Source organism: Asparagus officinalis, chromosome 6 (genome assembly GCF_001876935.1).
Source record: "Asparagus officinalis chromosome 6, Aspof.V1, whole genome shotgun sequence".
NCBI classification, from domain to species: Eukaryota; Viridiplantae; Streptophyta; class Magnoliopsida; order Asparagales; family Asparagaceae; genus Asparagus; species Asparagus officinalis.
The window spans coordinates 72,654,968-72,673,423 of NC_033799.1; the positions used below are offsets into that span (position 1 = coordinate 72,654,968).

Genomic DNA, 18,456 nt, shown 5'->3' on the forward strand with positions numbered 1-18,456 from the left:
CATGACTAATATTATATTAGCAACTATTAGAGATGCTGATGAGCAGTGTAGTGATTTCAGAAATCAAAGGTTGGACTTAGTTGGTGAGTTGCTTGGTAGAGAGCTATGGGCAAATATTCATCTTCAAAACACTATGGATGTTGATTCCCGTCAAGCTCTCACAACGAAAGCTACAATCAAATAGCTTTCGGGTCGACAATCGAAAGCGGTAAATAGAGGACCTTTCACGTAGATCGAGAAGAGTTACAATTCGACGACGCTTCCGACAACTGATGAAAGCTCTATTCTGTAGCCTTCGCAACCAACAGTGAGAGTTACAATTTGACGACTCTCATATCCTATAACAGGCAAGGATCAATAAACAATAGCCTTCGCAATGTTATAATGGATGAGGTTACAAGTCAACAACCTCTCTCAAACGCAGAAAGTCATTCCTGCGTTTCCTAAGTTCAAAACGCACACTTGTGTGTTCCTCAGCAGACATCGAACTCTGTAACGCAGAGTTAAAGTACAAGACGCACACATAACGTGCGTTCTTCAATAGACTCAATTATGTGCCCCAAACTCTGGACGCAGAGTTGAGCTTCAACGCACACGGCCTGTGCGTCTCAAATCTCTAACAGAGATTTAACTCTGCATCTCAAGCCTTGGACGCAGAGTTAAAGCCCATAACGCCAACTGAGGCGTTTTGACTTGTTCAAACGCAAGTCGAACGGCCTCAAAACCGTTATCCCACGTTCTGAGGGATTCTCGCCCACAAAGGAGCGGAAATAGGGGTTGGTTGCACTCCACATCACCCTATAAATAACCAACTTACTCAACTGAGTAAGGGGTTGGCGGGTTGATAGGTTGATCAATCGGTTTTCTGAGATCAAAACCGCAAAGAGTTGAGGGGAGCTGGTATCAAAACCACCCAAGGTCAACAAATCTCGGCAGTTGAGTAATCGGAAGGAAGAGATCTTCGGGAGATCAAGGAACTGATCAACGATCAGTTAATCAAATCCCGAAGGATCCTTTCATCAAAGGTATCATCCACTTGGCAATTAACCGAATTTTCGGTTCCAACAACTCTGTTACAGAGTTTTAACTCATTCTGAGTTCTTAAACTCGTCAAGAGTTCTTAATTAACTTGCAACACAAGTTAATCACATCGAGCCAGACATTCGGTTTTCAACAACTCTTATCAGAGTTCTTAACTCGTTCAGAGTTCTTTACACTCGTTAAGAGTTCTAAACCGAAGTCAGCAAGCACTTCAATTATTCCAGTGAAGAAGGACGGTCAGATCGTCAACGGAGAGCAAGTTCGACGAGATCAATCGAAGGAGGCACTCCATCGCTACCAAGAAGAACCCAGTTTTAAACAAAGGGGAAAACCAAATTCGTTTTCCTCTCTTTTGTAATCGGAATCCAAATTGTAATTGATTTTGAGGGAATACAAAGTCAAATTTTCTTTCATTGTCTTTTTACCACAAATTTCCAACAAACAAAAGATGGCGACTCCGCTGGGGACTAGCTTCTCTGACGAGGAAGTGGTGGCGTGATGATCGTCAGAAGTGTAATGTTAACTCGACGATGTGAAAGATTCGTTACTCTTAATCCAGTGGATTCCAAGTAACCAACCCCCAGTCTTGATGAAGACTTAGCAGGGGAATAAAAAAGAGGTAGACAAGGCACATCACCTAGTGGGGCACTATCCATGAAGTCTGAATAGAGTCACATCACCAGGTAGGCCATTATCTGATGAGTTTGACTATCAGAGGTAATTGTTAACGTGATAGTTGTTGGAGGCCCGGCATCCTACTGAAGAGGATTAGCTTCAGTGGCCGTAGTATCTTCCCCTTCTGACTGAGGAGATTGGACTTGGTCCGATTGCTCTGGAGAAGGTTGGGCTTGATCCGATTGCTCGGGCTGATCATGCCTACTTTGTTCTTCAGCTTTGATCCTAACAATGATTTTTTGAGCCTGCTCGCCTTGAGAGATTAGTTGTCTCCAAGAACGGCATTCTGCAACTCCTATTCGAGTTAGGAAGTCGGTTTGCAAATTGTGTCGACAGGTTTGTACTAGGGTAGACTATGTCATACCTGTCAGACAACGCAAGGCCATATTTCGAAACCTTTTGACGAAGGCTTTGACTGATTCTCTCTTCTTCTGCTTAGTAGAGAGAAGGGTATGGATGGAGACTTCTGTATCCTCTTCAAAGAATCTTGACAGGAATAGTCTCTCTAGATCTGCCCACTTTTGGATACATCCGGTAGGCAGTTTCCTGAACCATTCAAAGGCAATTCCCTTGAGGGTGCCAATGAACAATCGAGCCAGTATGGCATCGTTCGATATTATATTTCCAGTCTGTGACTTGAAATGATAAATATGTTGGTTCGGTGATCCCGTACCGTCAAAAGTTTGTAGCGTCGGGACCTCGAACTTTGGAGGATAAGGGGCTGCATCCCATTCGGCAGGATAGGGTCTGATAACTCCCTCATCTTGGAGCTCGTTTTTGTTAGCAATGGCTTTGAGGCGGGCTTCCAATTCTTCCATTTTGGCAGACTGAAGATTCTGCTCGTTCTCAGTCTCTCTTCCTTCATCAGAGGAAGATTCCAGGCTGTGGGCTTCTTGGTCAGAAGCCGCATCATCAACCACTTTTCCCTTCCCTTTGCTTGTGTGAGGTCGGGACGAAGACGAATCTGTCTCCTGAGATTTGGCCTTGTCTGCGACGATTTGAGTCAACATGGCCATGAGTTCATTAATAGCCTCTTGCTGAGATTTGAGCATGGCCTCCTGTTCATCAAGTCTCTTTGCGAGATATTCATGGTTTCCCGTCATATAAACGAAGCTCTTATGTTCAATAAAAGAGCTTGATGACTGGGACTCTGCAATGGCTGAGTGTTCGTCATCGGAATTAGTTTCTCTGGCCAAACTCCGATAGTTGACAGGGGGAATGGCTCCTGTTTGAGTCCGAGTACGTTGGTAGATTCCCTCAGACTCGTTAGTGATTTCTCTGACGCTTGGAGAATGATCTGTCTCTGACTCGTCAGAACTAAGGGTTGATGATCTCCCTCTACCAACCATGTTAGAAGTGACTCCAAGGTATTCAACCTCTAAAGTCTTCTTCCTGTGATGATGTCGTCGATTATTGAGCAAAACGACATTCGTCGGTCGGTTGAACATCGACAGCAATTCCCGCAAGTCAGAGACTTGGGATGAACCTCTCACAGAGCGTGAGGGTAGAGATGGAACCCCCTGTCCATTAAAGAATGAGACTGGCTCCTGGTGAACATGGATCTTGAGTCCACGTTGATCTTTTTGAACACGACGAATCGCATCGTGTTCTGAAGAAGAAACACGAGGGTCGTGTTCTGTTTTACTAACGCTAGACCGAAGTCTGCGTTTTGTTGATGAAACGCACCTTTGCCGGTTGCGTTTTTGTTGGTTAACGCAGTTTGTAAGTCTGCGTTTTGGATCTTGAACGCACTCCTGAGAGTTGCGTTTTGGTTCTGAAACGCACTCCTGAGAGTTGCATTCCGCCAAATCAACGCAGTTTTGAAGGCTGCGTTTTGATTGCACAACGCACCACTGAGGGCTGCGTTTGGCATAAACTGAGTCCACTCCTTTAGAGGTGGGGCTACTCGAGTAATCTCGGCGGCTGGAGGAGAGGGTTTCCTTTGGCATAGGAGCAACCTTTGGAGCTTTAGTCTCCTTGGCACCTCTCACAGAGCGTGAGGGTAGAGATGGAACCCCCTGTCCGTTAAAGGATGGGACTGGTTCTTGGTAAACATGAATTTTAAATCCATGTTGATCATTTTGAACACGACGAATCACATCGTGTTCCAAAGAAGGAACACGAGGGTCGTGTTTAGCTTGATTAACGCAAGACCAAAGTCTGCGTTTTGCTAGTGAAACGCAGTCCTGCGATCTGCGTTCGGATTCAGAAACGCACTCCTGAGAGTTGCGTTCAGTTTGTGAAACGCACTCCTGAGAGTTGCGTTTTGGTTCTGGGACGCACTCTTGAGAGTTGCGTTCAGCCAGATCAACGCAGGTTTGATGTCTGCGTTTAAATTTTGGAACGCACTCCTGAGAGTTGCGTTTTAGTTCTGGGACGCACTCCTGAGAGTTGCGTTCAGCCAGATCAACGCAGTTTTGAGGTCTGCGTTCTGATGTTGGAACGCGCCTCTGAAGGCTGCGTTCTATCTGGGAAACGCACCCCTGAGGGTTGCGTCTAGCTTGGCCTATGCAGAGCTCATATTGAGGCTCGCAAACGCGGAGTTCGCGTTGATTGGAGGATCGGCTCTGGAGTCGTGCCAAAGTCGAGACTTCTCCTTTAGGGAGGGGACTGTATGAACAGTGCAACCCCCATGGGAGATAGTCTTTAGATGAGTTGGCCACAATTGGAGCTTTAGTCTCCTCGGAAACTTTGTGGATCTTGCGCATAGCCTTGGGGCTAAAGGATCCGGAGGAGAGGGCCTTCTCAAACTTGGCTTGATCGAACTCGATGATCAGAGTTTCAACGGTCGTTCCAATGAGATGAACGTCGGATTGCGCCACCACTTCTTCGTCAGAGAAGCTAGTCCCCAGCGGAGTCGCCATCTTTTGTTCGTTGGAAAATTTTGCAGTAAAAAGACAATGAAAGAAAAATTGACTTGTATTCCTCTCAAAATCGATTACAATTTGGATTCCGATTACAAAAGAGAGGAGAATGAATTTGATTCTCCCCTTTGTTTAATTCTGGGTTCTTCACGGTGGCGATGAGATGCCTCCCTCGAATGCTCGCGTCGAGTTTGCTTCTCGTTGACGATCCGAACGTCTTGATTCACTGGAACGATGTCTTCTCCTCACGATTTGACGCTGTGGAGAACTTGCGTGGCAAGTTTGAAGATAACTCTTGACGAGTTGATAACTCTGAACGAGTTTTAGAAGAACTCGTAGAGTAAGTTTTGAACTCTGATCGAGTTGATAACTCTGACGAGTTTTAGAAGAACTTGCAGAGCAAGTTTTGAACTCTGATCGAGTTGATAACTCTGAACGAGTTTGAACTCTTGAAAAAGAGTTGATTTGAACCGAAAGTTCGGTTAATAAGCCAAGGAAGAAGCTCCTGTTGCTGGTCTCCAAAACTCCTTGTTGCTGCAGAACGCGGCAAGATGCTCGATCAAGGATCCCCAAAAAGTCAGCTCCCCCCCTCCAAAAAAGAGGATCCGAACTCAGTTGAGTTTTGAGGTATTTATAGGGGGTTAAGGGTATAACCGCCCCCTTAAATATCTCCTTAATGAGGGTTTAATGGGGTCTAACTGCTCCCCATAAATCTCTCCATGATAGGGTAGTGATCCCCTAAAATCTTGGGGAGAAAACGGTTCTGGAACCGTTCAAATCGTGCTTGAACGAGTTAAACGCTGAAAACAGCGTTCTGGGCTCGAACTGTGCGTTTCTGGACCTGAAACGCACAGTTGAGGTTGAAAAACGCACAGCTGGGGCTGAAAACGCACAGCTGGAGCTGAAAAACGCACAGCTGGGCTGAAAACGCACAGTTGAGGCTGAAAACGCACAGCTGAGGCTGAAAACGCACAGCTGAGGCTGAAAACGCACAGCTGAGGCTGAAAACGCACAGCTGGGCCTGTAAACGCACAGTTGGCCTGTTTCAGGCTAAAAACGCACAGTTGAGCCCATAAACGCACAGTTGAGCCGTAAACGCACAGTTGGCCTGTAAACGCACAGTTGGCCTGTTTCAGGCTAAAAACGCACAGTTGAGCCCATAAACGCACAGTTGAGCCGTAAACGCACAGTTGGCCTGTAAACGCACAGTTGGCCTGTTTCAGGCTAAAAACGCACAGTTGAGCCCATAAACGCACAGTTGACCTGTAAACACACAGTTGGCCTGTTTCAGGCTAAAAACGCACAGTTGAGCCCATAAACGCACAATTGGCCTGTAAACGCACAGTTGGCCTGTTTAAAGGCTGAAAACGCACAGTTGTGCTGTTTTAGCGATTAACTCTGCGTTTTGATGTTGAAAACGCAGAGTTAAGCCTGGGCGTTTTGACTCTGTAACGCAATCTTTTGTTTGTAGGAAATTTGAAGTAAAAAGACAATGAAAGAAAAATTTGACTTGTATTCCTCTCAAAATCAATTACAATTTGGATTCCGATTACAAAAGAGAGGAGAATGAATTTGATTCTCCCCTTTATTTAAAACTGGGTTCTTCACGGTGGCGATGAGATGCCTCCCTCGAATGCTCGCGTCGAGTTTGCTTCTCGTTGACGATCCGAACGTCTTGATTCACTGGAACGATGTCTTCTCCTCACGATTTGACGTTGTGGAGAACTCTGAACGAGTTTAAAACTCTATGAAAGAGTTGATTTAACCGAAAGTCGGTTATAAGCCAAGGATGAAGAAGATCTTGTTGCCGATCTCCAAAGCTCCAACCGAAGGATGAAGGATCCTCTTTTCGCTGCCAAGAAGTTCCAACAGACCCCTCTTGAACTGAATTGATTTTCAGTTATTTATAGGGGATTAAGGGGTGTAACCACCTCCTTAATTCGCTCCTAAGTGGGGCTAATGAGATGTAACCGCCCCTTAAATCACTCCTGAGTGGAGTTGTGATCCCCTCAGATCGTGGGAAACAGTTTTGAAACTGTTCAGCTCGTGTTTGGACGAGTCAAATGCAAAATCCGCGTTCTGGCGTGAATTCTGCGTTCAAACGCACCGTCTGGAAGCTCGGACGCAGTATTTTGTTGGAAGCTGCGTTTGGCAGCTTGGAAGCTGCGTTTGGGCAGTGATGGAGCTGCGTTTGAGCAGCGATGGAGCTGCGTTCGGCAGCGGTGAAGAGCTGCGTTTGGGCAGCGATGGAGCTGCGTTTGTGCTGCGTTTGGCAGCGGATCTGAGCTGCGTTTGACAGCGGTGAAGAGCTGCGTTTGGGAGCTAAATTAGGAGATCGACTCCGACGAATCGGCTATTATTGGCCGAGGATGTTTTCAGATGCAGTTGACTACGCTAAACGATGCCACGCATGCCAAATTCATGGAGATTTTATCCACCAAGCACCGGGGAACTTACACCCTACATCGGCGACTTGGCCATTCGAAATGTGGGGCATGGATATCGTCGGACCGATTTCCCCTCCGACGTCCAAAGGACACCGGTTCATTCTAGCCGTGACCGATTATTTCTCCAAGTGGGCGGAAGCAATTCCGTTGAAAGAAGTCAAGACTTCAAACGTGATCAAGTTCATCAAACATCACGTCATCTATCGCTTTGGAGTCCCAAGACGAATAGTTCACGACAACGGGACGCAATTCGTCAGCTTTGGGTTTCAGAGATTTTGTGACAGATTCAGAATCCAAAGTGTCGCATCTACGGCATATTACCCGCCAGCGAACGGTCTTGCAGAAGCGTTCAACAAAACCATAGTGAAGCTCCTCAAAAAGTTTGTCTCCAAGAGCCGGCGCGATTGGGATGAAAGACTTGGTGAATGTTTGTGGGCCTACCGCACAACGGTAAGGACCTCTACAAGAGCCACACCTTTTTCTTTGGTATACGGCTGCGAGGCTGTATTGCCATTGGAAATCCAGATTCCTTCTCTGAGAGTCGCTATCACAACTGGACTAACAGAAGAAGAAAAACATCAACGACGTCTGCAAGAACTTGAAGCTCTAGATGACAAACGACTTCAAGCGCAGCAACAGATTGAGCTGTATCAAGCCCGTATTTCCAAGGCCTACAACAAAAAGGTCAAGGAACGGATTTTCAAGAAAGGCGATCTAGTTTTGGCCAACAGACGACCCATGGTAATGACCCACAAAACCAAAGGGAAGTTCAATCCCAAATGGGAGGGGCCCTTCGTAATAGAATCAGTCTATTCGAATGGAGCTTATCGTCTCATCAATCAAAAAGGAGATAGGCTCATGATGCCAATCAATGGGAAGTTCCTTAAGAGATACTTCCCATAAATCATGTAGCCCCCTGAACCCCAGCTAAATCAGGCTGGGGGTTGCCTATTTATAATGTAACCCTGTCTTGTATTTCGTCATGTTAACATTACACCTCTGACGATTGAAATTTGCTAGAATCAGTATAATAAAGAAAATTTCAATTTCATGCCAGGTTAACACTATACTTATGGCATTTGCTTTACTTTTCATTGTCCTGAACCAGATTTCAACAAAAGAGATGATGAGAGCCAAAATGATATCATTTTCATTCAATATTTTTGATTTGAATACAAAATGAATCGAAACGAAAATGATACAAAATTATTCCTAGCTAAAAAGCAATCCAAGTCCTAAACATCGGGGCTCATCAGTCTAAAAGACTTGAGTTTAGCTTTCAGCGCCAATATTTTCTCCTCACGAGCCTTTTTGACTTCCTCTGTTATCTTGCTCTTGAGCTCCTCTTCATTTGGCGCTGCTTCTGCAATCTCCCGCCTAACTTTGTCAGCAGCAACAAGCTCATCACAATAGCCCTTGAAAAGCCCGTCACAATAAGCAATTAACCCTTTTATGACTTCCATGTCGCCCGCTAATCGAGCAGTTATCTGAGCTTGCTCGATACCAGCACGGGTAAGCTCAATCGCAGTATCCCGAATACCTGCAGCAAAAGTGCCCAAGTCCACTTGCACTTGAAGATGTTCCCCGCGCAGGCGAGTAATACGAGAATCTGCTTCGTTTAGACTCTTCTGAAGAGCCTCTTGCTGATGTACCTTCAAAGCTCTGGCATGAGAAAGAGCCCGATCCACTTCTGGTTCGATGGCATCGCGTTGTAGCATTGAAAGGAATTCCAATTCGTATTCCAGAACAATAATGCTCTCGCGACAATGTTCAGTCCACGATGTATCCCCCTGGTCCCTAATCTTGGCAAGACACTTCAGCAGATGGGGTTCGAAGACTTTGAAACTCACGTCCCCGAGACTAACGACATCAATAGTCATCTGCATCCAGTACTCTAATTGCTCGATGAGTTTCCTCAAAGTCTCCGAGCTTGGGGGTGGAGCAGTCGGCGGATAAGTGAAGCAATTCTCATAATCAGTGCGAATGGGAGCGTTTACAGCTTTAGATGATATCTTTTCGGGCACATCTGGCACTGAATCTGGGACAATCAATCCCTGCCCACCTGTCAGGATTTCAGGACTAGGAGGAGCAGCTGGAGGTATAGTATCCCCGCTGTTTTCGGGAGACGAAGCAAGTGCAGACTTCATGGCGTCCCCCATCAGCTTAGCTCTCTTAGAGTTCTTAGCTGCGACAGGTTTTCGTTTACGAATTCTTCTATCGTATTCGCCTACCTCCTCAGCAGTAAGAGCCTTCTTCCCTGAAGATCTCAGGGGACGGGGTCTAGAAAGAGGTGCTCCCTCAAAAGCCTCTTTAGTGTCCTCTTCTTCTTCAGAAGGCTTAGCAGCGGGTAATTCCCCTGAGATTTCTTCGATTCCGGACGCCTCTCGTTCGCAGGACAGATAATCCTCTATCCCTGGTAATCGAGTCCTGCCGGAACCACTTCTTGATTTATAAAGCTCTCGGATTTCGTTTATACATGAAGTATAAATGTCATATTCTGGGATCAGAGAAGCTTTATCAAACCAATTGCGGAAATCTGCTACAGTGGAACAATTAGGTGGCAGATTAGGCAGAGTAAACTGCGCATGAGTTCCTCGGGCAATAAAGAAACGCCAAGCACGAGCTCCTTCATACAGATTCCCGATGTGAGCTAATTGTGGATTAGGGTTACCAACGTAAAGCTGGTCGTACCCGAACTGTCGGGCAAAACGTGAAGGAACGTAAGGCTCAATTATGCATCTTTCACCTATTCTGAAAACCAGATAACCCACCCTGATAGTGAGAAGCCATTGGAAGGTCCCTGTATTTAAAAGCGAGGACCCTTCGAAGACTACGTCGCCAAACTTCGGGCCTTCTTCTTCAGCCCCATCAAAGCAAGGGCGACAGCAAAAGAGATCATAACTGGCTTCCGAAGACAAAAGTTGCCTAGCCCGGACTATGTACGCAGTCGTCCACGTGGCTGGCTCGAGCCTTTGCACGAAAGGAGTAGAGGTCTCGTCAGTATGTATAATCCCCCGCATCAAAGAGGGACAGTGCAGCACAAACCAAGCCACTAAGTAAGTATAGGGCATTGGTGTGCGGGGTTGAGAAGTCTTCCAAACTTTCCTTCCGGCAACATTCATCTCCTTGACATCAAGGAGTTCAGAAGTCAAATCCCGCAAGCCTCTCTGCAGACAACCTGTCATCGCAGGAAGAAGACTGAGAGGTCTTCCGTGAGCCAAGAGAACGGCTGGATAGACAACCTCAATCAAGATTGACTCAGCTGGTTTCGTCGGCACGACGCATCGTTTCAACCATAGCATCAAGAAACCAGCAAGGAGGGCCGTGTCAGAAATAGGAATTGCAGCTTGAAAATGGAAACTGTCAAATTCACTGTCAGCTTCAAATCCATCTTCCAAGCACGTGTTCCTATAAGTGGCGTTAGGAGTTTTGATGCGAGCTTTGATACTCCTAGCAGAGCTTACAGCAAGACGGGTCACCTTCAAATCTTTTAGACCCAAATTCTGAAACAAATAATCTGCCCAAGCAGTATGCATGAGGCCACCCCCACGTATCCCGGCGACCTGAGCGCAGATGTGGAAATGACACAGCAACTCCCAAAAAGTGCTGTATATCTCAGGATGAGCAGTCTTCAAGAGGGAGAGTTCTTCAGTGGTTGGAATAAACTCTTCGTAGGGTGTTTGCCCGAAGGATAATCCCGATATCGCATGCATCTCATGGAGAGCGAATCCTAGCTCCCCCACAGGTGTGAAAAAGGTGCAGCTATCCGGATTATACCGCTCCAGCATAGCGAAGAAGCAGGGATAACTCTGAGTGATCCCACATCTAGTAGCCTGTACTGGTATAGTAAGGCCAGATTGAGCAAGAGGTTCTTTGAGTTCCTCAAGAACAAAATCTACCATCCGAGTCCACCAGCCATCCTCTCCGGAGAATAACCAGCCAGGAGAACGAAAGGCTTGTGTAGGAAATTCGCCCCGGGCAGCAATAAACTGGCGCATGAAAATGTTCGCGGGAAGAGGTGTCTCCTGAGCGAAACCCTTTTTCTCAAAACAACCAGGTCTCAGACCTTTGAGTTGTCCGCCAATTTGAACACGAGATGATCGGCCAGATCCAAACGAGATGTTCTCCCTCTCCTTGACGAGATCGAAGGCCAAGCCCCTGCGACCACCAACACTCAGGAAGTAGGAAAGCGGGTACATTCTCTTCATGCTGGGAAGGAAGAATAAACGATCATCGACTCTGCGCAGCATCCGGGAGTCTTCTACATACCCGACTTGTCCATCGGCAGATATATGGTCACCGAATAAAAATGAGGGTTTGACAAATTGATCCAAACCCGCAGGAGTTTCCAGATCCAGATCGGTGATCAAAGCCCTAAGGGTGGAACACTCAGCAAACCTAATTAAATGTGTTCGTTCCAAACTTGGGGAAGTGCATAAAGGAATTTCTCTACGAAGACCAAAAGCTCTCCCCATTTCGGGATCATCAGTGTAGTTGAAGTGCTGCTCCGGCAGAAGTGGCACATTGGGAAAAAGCACTGTAAAATCAGAAGCAATAGTTAGTAGCAGAAAGAGGTTGCTAACATGAAATAAACACGAAGAGTAAATTCTACGTGGTAAGCTTTAATACAAGAGCCAACATCAGTGTAGTTGAAGTGCTGCTCCGGCAGAAGTGGCACATTGGGAAAAAGCACTGTAAAATCAGAAGCAATAGTTAGTAGCAGAAAGAGGTTGCTAACATGAAATAAACACGAAGAGTAAATTCTACGTGGCAAGTTTTAATACCTGCGTTACAATACTTGAACGCAGAGATCAAATCCTGCGTTACAACACTTGAATGCAGAGATCAAATCCTGCGTTACAACACTTGAACGCAGAGATCAAATCCTGCGTTACAACACTTGAACGCAGAATTCTAAGCCTGCGTTTCCAATTTATAACACAGAGCCCTAAACTCTGCGTTCCCAATTTTAACATAGAGAATTAACTCTATGTTTCTTAAACGCAGTCTTAAGTCTGCGTTCCCAATTTGTAACACAGAGCCGTAACTCTGCGTTTCTGATAGAAAACGAGTCATCTTCCTCGTTGAGGAGAACCCATCTAGGGTTTTCAGAAAACTTGTCGAAACAAGTTGCCATGGCCACCGCCTACCACAGCATCGAGGCCCATGCGACAGCGACATCAACGCTGAAGCACTTGTCAGAACGGCAACATCGCCGGTGCTCTCGGTCGGCGACGTCTCCACAGCAGCCTTGCCAGACTTCTTGGAACCCGCACTCATCCTCCTGGGCGCCATGCGGATGGTTAGTCGTAGAAGATGAAGTTCGTCGGAGAATCAACCGAAATTAAAACGAGAAATCTCGTTCTTGGAACTAAGCAAGGCAAAAAAGAGTTGAATGACTCTTGATGTGACCTTACAGGTCTATTTATAACAGCCGTCGGGCTGTTCAATCGGTTCGGGACTCTAATCCCAACCAAATCTAAAACGTGATTTTCCACGTTAACGGATAAAGTCGGTTAGACTTTAACGCAGAGTTACCTCTGCGTTCAAATTCTTCAAACGCCAGGCCTAGACCTGCGTTCCTGCAGCAAAAGTGCCCAAGTCCACTTGCACTTGAAGATGTTCCCCGCGCAGGCGAGTAATACGAGAATCTGCTTCGTTTAGACTCTTCTGAAGAGCCTCTTGCTGATGTACCTTCAAAGCTCTGGCATGAGAAAGAGCCCGATCCACTTCTGGTTCGATGGCATCGCGTTGTAGCATTGAAAGGAATTCCAATTCGTATTCCAGAACAATAATGCTCTCGCGACAATGTTCAGTCCACGATGTATCCCCCTGGTCCCTAATCTTGGCAAGACACTTCAGCAGATGGGGTTCGAAGACTTTGAAACTCACGTCCCCGAGACTAACGACATCAATAGTCATCTGCATCCAGTACTCTAATTGCTCGATGAGTTTCCTCAAAGTCTCCGAGCTTGGGGGTGGAGCAGTCGGCGGATAAGTGAAGCAATTCTCATAATCAGTGCGAATGGGAGCGTTTACAGCTTTAGATGATATCTTTTCGGGCACGTCTGGCACTGAATCTGGGACAATCAATCCCTGTCCACCTGTCAGGATTTCAGGACTAGGAGGAGCAGCTGGAGGTATAGTATCCCCGCTGTTTTCGGGAGACGAAGCAAGTGCAGACTTCATGGCGTCCCCCATCAGCTTAGCTCTCTTAGAGTTCTTAGCTGCGACAGGTTTTCGTTTACGAATTCTTCTATCGTATTCGCCTACCTCCTCAGCAGTAAGAGCCCGCTTCCCTGATGATCTCAAGGAACGAGGCTCGGGAGAGAATGCTCCTTTGAGAACCTCTCTAGTGTTCTCTTCTTCAGAAGGCTTAGCAGCGGGTAATTCCTCTGGGATCTCCTCGATTCCGACCGCCTCCCGTTCGCAGGACAGATAATCCTCTATCCCTGGTAATCGAGTCCTGCCGGAACCACTTCTTGATTTATAAAGCTCTCGGATTTCGTTTATACATGAAGTATAAATGTCATATTCTGGGATCAGAGAAGCTTTATCAAACCAATTGCGGAAATCTGCTACAGTGGAACAATTAGGTGGCAGATTAGGCAGAGTAAACTGCGCATGAGTTCCTCGAGCAATAAAGAAATGCCAAGCACGAGCTCCTTCATACAGATTCCCGATGTGAGCTAATTGTGGATTAGGGTTACCAACATAAAGCTGGTCATACCCGAACTGTCGAGCAAAACGTGAAGGAAGGTAAGGCTCAATTATGCATCTTTCACCTATTAGGAAGACCAGGTAGCCCACCCTGATAGCGAGAAGCCATTGGAAGGTCCCTTTATTTAAAAGCGAGGACCCTTCTAAGACTACGTCGCCAAACTTCAAGCCTTCTTCTTCAGCCCCATCAAAACAAGGGCGGCAGCAAAAGAGATCATAACTGGCTTCCGAAGACAAAAGTTGCCTAGCCCGGACTATGTATGCAGTCGTCCATGAGGCTGGCTCAAGCCGTTGCACGAAAGGAATGGAGGTCTCATTGTTATGTATAATCTCCCCCATCAAGGAGGGACAGTGCATCACAAACCAAGCTACTAAATAAGTGTAGGGCATTGGTGTGCGAGGTTGGGAAGTTTTCAAAATTTTCCTTCCGGCAACATTCATCTCCTTGACATTAAGGAGTTCAGAGATCAAATCCCGCAAGCCTCTCTGCAAGCAACTTGTCATTGCAGAAAGAAGATCTAGAGATCTTCTAGACAACCTCAATCAAGATTGACTCAGCTGGTTTCGTCGGCACGACGCATCGTTTCAACCATAGCATCAAGAAACCAGCAAGGAGGGCCGTGTCAGAAATAGGAATTGCAGCTTGAAAATGGAAACTGTCAAATTCACTGTCAGCTTCAAATCCATCTTCCAAGCACGTGTTCCTATAAGTGGCGTTAGGAGTTTTGATGCGAGCTTTGATACTCCTAGCAGAGCTTACAGCAAGACGGGTCACCTTCAAAGTCTTCTGACCTAAGTTCTGGAATAAGTAATCTGTCCAAGCAGTATGCATGAGACCCCCCCCACGCATCCCGGCGACCTGAGCGCAGATGTGGAAATGACACAGCAACTCCCAAAAAGTGCTGTATATCTCTGGATGAGCAGTCTTCAGGAGGGAGAGTTCCTCGGTAGTGGGAATAAATTCTTCATAAGGCGTTTGCCCGAAGGATAGTCCCGATATTGCATGCATCTCATGGAGAGCAAACCCCAACTCCCCAACAGGAGTGAAAAAGGTGCAGCTATCCGGATTATACCGCTCCAGCATAGCGAAGAAGCAGGGATAACTCTGAGTGATCCCACATCTAGTAGCCTGTACTGGTATAGTAAGGCCAGATTGAGCAAGAGGTTCTTTGAGTTCCTCAAGAACAAAATCTACCATCCGAGTCCACCAGCCATTCTCTCCTGAAAATAACCAGCCAGGAGAATGGAAGGCTTGTGTAGGAAATTCGCCCCGGGCAGCAATAAACTGGCGCATGAAAATGTTCGCGGGAAGAGGTGTCTCCTGAGCGAAGCCCTTTTTCTCAAAACAACCAGGTCTCAGACCTTTGAGTTGTCCGCCAATTTGAACGCGAGAAGATCGACCAGATCCGAATGAGATGTTCTCTTTCTCCTTGACAAGATCGAAGGCCAAGCCCCTACGACCACCAACACTCAGGAAGTAGGAAAGCGGGTACATTCTCTTCATGCTGGGAAGGAAGAGTAAACGATCATCAACTCTGCGCAGCATCCGGGAGTCTTCTACATACCCGACTTGTCCATCGGCAGATATATGGTCACCGAATAAAAATGAGGGTTTGACAAATTGATCCAAACCCGCAGGAGTTTCCAGATCCAGATCGGTGATCCAAGCCCTAAGGGTGGAACACTCAGCAAACCTAATTAAATGCGTTCGTTCCAAACTTGGGAATGTGCATAAAGGAATTTCTCTGCGAAGACCAAAAGCTCTCCCCACTTCGGGATCATCAGTGTAGTTGAAATGCTGCTCCGGCTGAAGTGGTACATTGGGAAAAAGCACTGTAAAATCAGAAACAATAGTTAGTTGCAGAGAAAGGGTGCTAACATGAAATAAGCACGAAGAGTAAATTCTACGTGGCAAGTTTTAATACAAGGGCTAACCCTTGTATTAATACTTGAACGCAGAGATCAAATCCTGCGTTACAACACTTGAACGCAGAATTCTAAAGCCTGCGTTACCAATTTATAACACAGAGCCCTAAACTCTGCGTTCCCAATTTTAACATAGAGAATTAACTCTATGTTTCCTAAACGCAGTCTTAAGTCTGCGTTTCCAATGTTTTAACACAGAGTCCTAAAACTCTGCGTTCCCAATTTTAACATAGAGAATTAACTCTATGTTCCCTAAACGCAGTCTTAAGTCTGCGTTTCCAATGTTTTAACACAGAGTCCTAAAACTCTGCCCAATTTTAACATAGAGAATTAACTCTATGTTTCTTAAACGCAGTCTTAAGTCTGCGATCCCAATTTGTAACACAGAGCCGTAACTCTGCGTTTCTGATATAGAACGAGTCATCTTCCTCGTTGAAGAGAACCCATCTAGGGTTTTCAGAAAACTTGTCGAAACAAGTTGCCATGGCCACTGATTACCACAGCATCGAGGCCCGTGCGACAACGACATCAACGCTGAAGCACTTGTCAGAACGGCAACATCGCCGGTGCTCTCGGTCGGCGACGTCTCCACAGCAGCCTTGCCAGACTTCTTGGAACCTGCACTCATCCTCCTGGGCGCCATGCGGATGGTTAGTCGTAGAAGATGAAGTTCGTCAGAGAATCAACCGAAATTAAAACGAGAAATCTCGTTCTTGGAACTAAGCAAGGCAAAAAAAAAAAAGAGTTGAATGACTTTTGATGTGACCTTACAGGTCTATTTATAACAGCCGTCGGGCTGTTCAATCGGTTCGGGACTCTAATCCCAACCAAATCTGAAACGTGATTTCTCGCGTTAAGGGATAAAGGCGGTTAGACCTTAACGCAGAGTTATCTCTGCGTTCAAACTTTTCAAACGCCAGGTCTAGACCTGCGTTAGGATGGTTCTTAACTTTACGTTTCGAACCTCGAACGCAGAGGTCACCTTGTGCGTTGTGATTATCCTAAACAAAGGATCCACCTTTGTATTTTTGAACATGATACTTATTCCTAAAGTTCATGAACCCTTTTAACATGACATTATTAAACCTTGGTATTTCCTCAGCAGGGTTTAAATCATCGTCAGGTTAATATTACACCTCAGACGAAGGTCATATCCCACAGAGCTTGAGTTTTGTTTACCAGTTGTAACAATAATTCCTCTTGTCAAAATCTACTTATTGATTCTCATCAAAAGAACAATAAGTCTCCAAAATCATTCAAATCATGATCAATTTACTAACTCTCCCTAACAGAGTAGTAAATATTCAATTTATCGGCTCTCCTTAATAGAGTGATAAAATTCTTAAAATCTTGTTCAAAATCACAAGTATCACAATTCATCACTCCAATGATGAAACACTTAGCAATCTCCCCTAGCGAGACGCTACAATATTCTTTCCCCACAGATGTCATGTTAACACTACACCTCTGACAAATATTCACTTATCGACTCTCTTCAATAGAGCGATAAGTCCTCAAAATTGCTTCCATAGCAATATTCTTCTTGTCACGTTAACACTACACCTCTGACAAAAATCCACTTATCGACTCTCTTCAATAGAGCGATAAGTCCTCAAAATTGCTTCCATAGCAATATTCTTCTTGTCACGTTAACACTACACCTCTGACAAAAATCCACTTATCGACTCTCTTCAATAGAGCGATAAGTCCTCAAAATTGCTTCCATAGCAATATTCTTCTTGTCACGTTAACACTACACCTCTGACAAAAATCCACTTATCGACTCTCTTCAATAGAGCGATAAGTCCTCAAAATTGCTTCCATAGCAATATTCTTCTTGTCACGTTAACACTACACCTCTGACAAAAATCCACTTATCGACTCTCTTCAATAGAGCGATAAGTCCTCAAAATTGCTTCCACCTCTAACAGTTCAAACCTGTTTGAACCAGTTAATTCTTATGCAAAGGAATAACTAGCGTTCATACCTCTGACAAAAATCCACTTATCGACTCTCTTCAATAGAGTGATAAGTCCTCAAAATTGCTTCTATAGCAATATTCTTCTTGTCACGTTAACACTACACCTCTGACAAAAATCCACTTATCGACTCTCTTCAATAGAGCGATAAGTCCTCAAAATTGCTTCTATAGCAATATTCTTCTTGTCACGTTAACACTACACCTCTGACAAAAATCCACTTATCGACTCTCTCTAATAGAGCGATAAGTCCTCAAAATTGCTCCTATCGCAATATTCTTCTTGTCACGTTAACACTACACCTCTGACAACCCACTTATCAATCCTCGTCAATAGGATGATAAGTCCTCAAAGTTGCTCCGATCGCAACAAATTCCCGTCATGTTAACACCAAACCTCTGACAATCCACTTATCAATCTTTTTCAATAGGATGATAAGTCCTCAAAGTTGCTCTGATTGCAACATTCTCTTGTCATGTTAATATCAAACACCTCTGATAAAATCAACTTATCGACTCTCGTTAATAGAGCGATAGGTCCTCAAAGTTGCTCTGATCGCAACACTTTCCACCTATCGACTCTCGTCAACAGAGCGATAGGTCCTCAAAGTTGCTCCGATCGCAACACTTTCCACCTATCGACTATCAAACACCTCTGATAAAATCAACTTATCGACTCTCGTTAATAGAGCGATAGGTCCTCAAAGTTGCTCTGATCGCAACACTTTCCACCTAGCGACTCTCGTCAACAGAGCGATAGGTCCTCAAAGTTGCTCCGATCGCAACACTTTCCACCTATCGACTC

At 45.5% G+C, this 18,456-nt stretch overlaps 1 protein-coding gene across 1 annotated transcript; it reads right to left on the reverse strand.

The window, feature by feature from the left end:
• On the reverse strand, positions 8,166 to 16,316 carry LOC109846318. Its single transcript, XM_020415544.1, has 3 exons — positions 16,172 to 16,316; positions 14,286 to 15,580; positions 8,166 to 10,269 (listed from the first exon to the last, which is right to left on the reverse strand). Exons 1-3 carry the CDS (start codon positions 16,314 to 16,316, stop codon positions 8,263 to 8,265), a joined length of 3,447 nt encoding a protein of 1,148 aa, XP_020271133.1. The 3' UTR covers positions 8,166 to 8,262.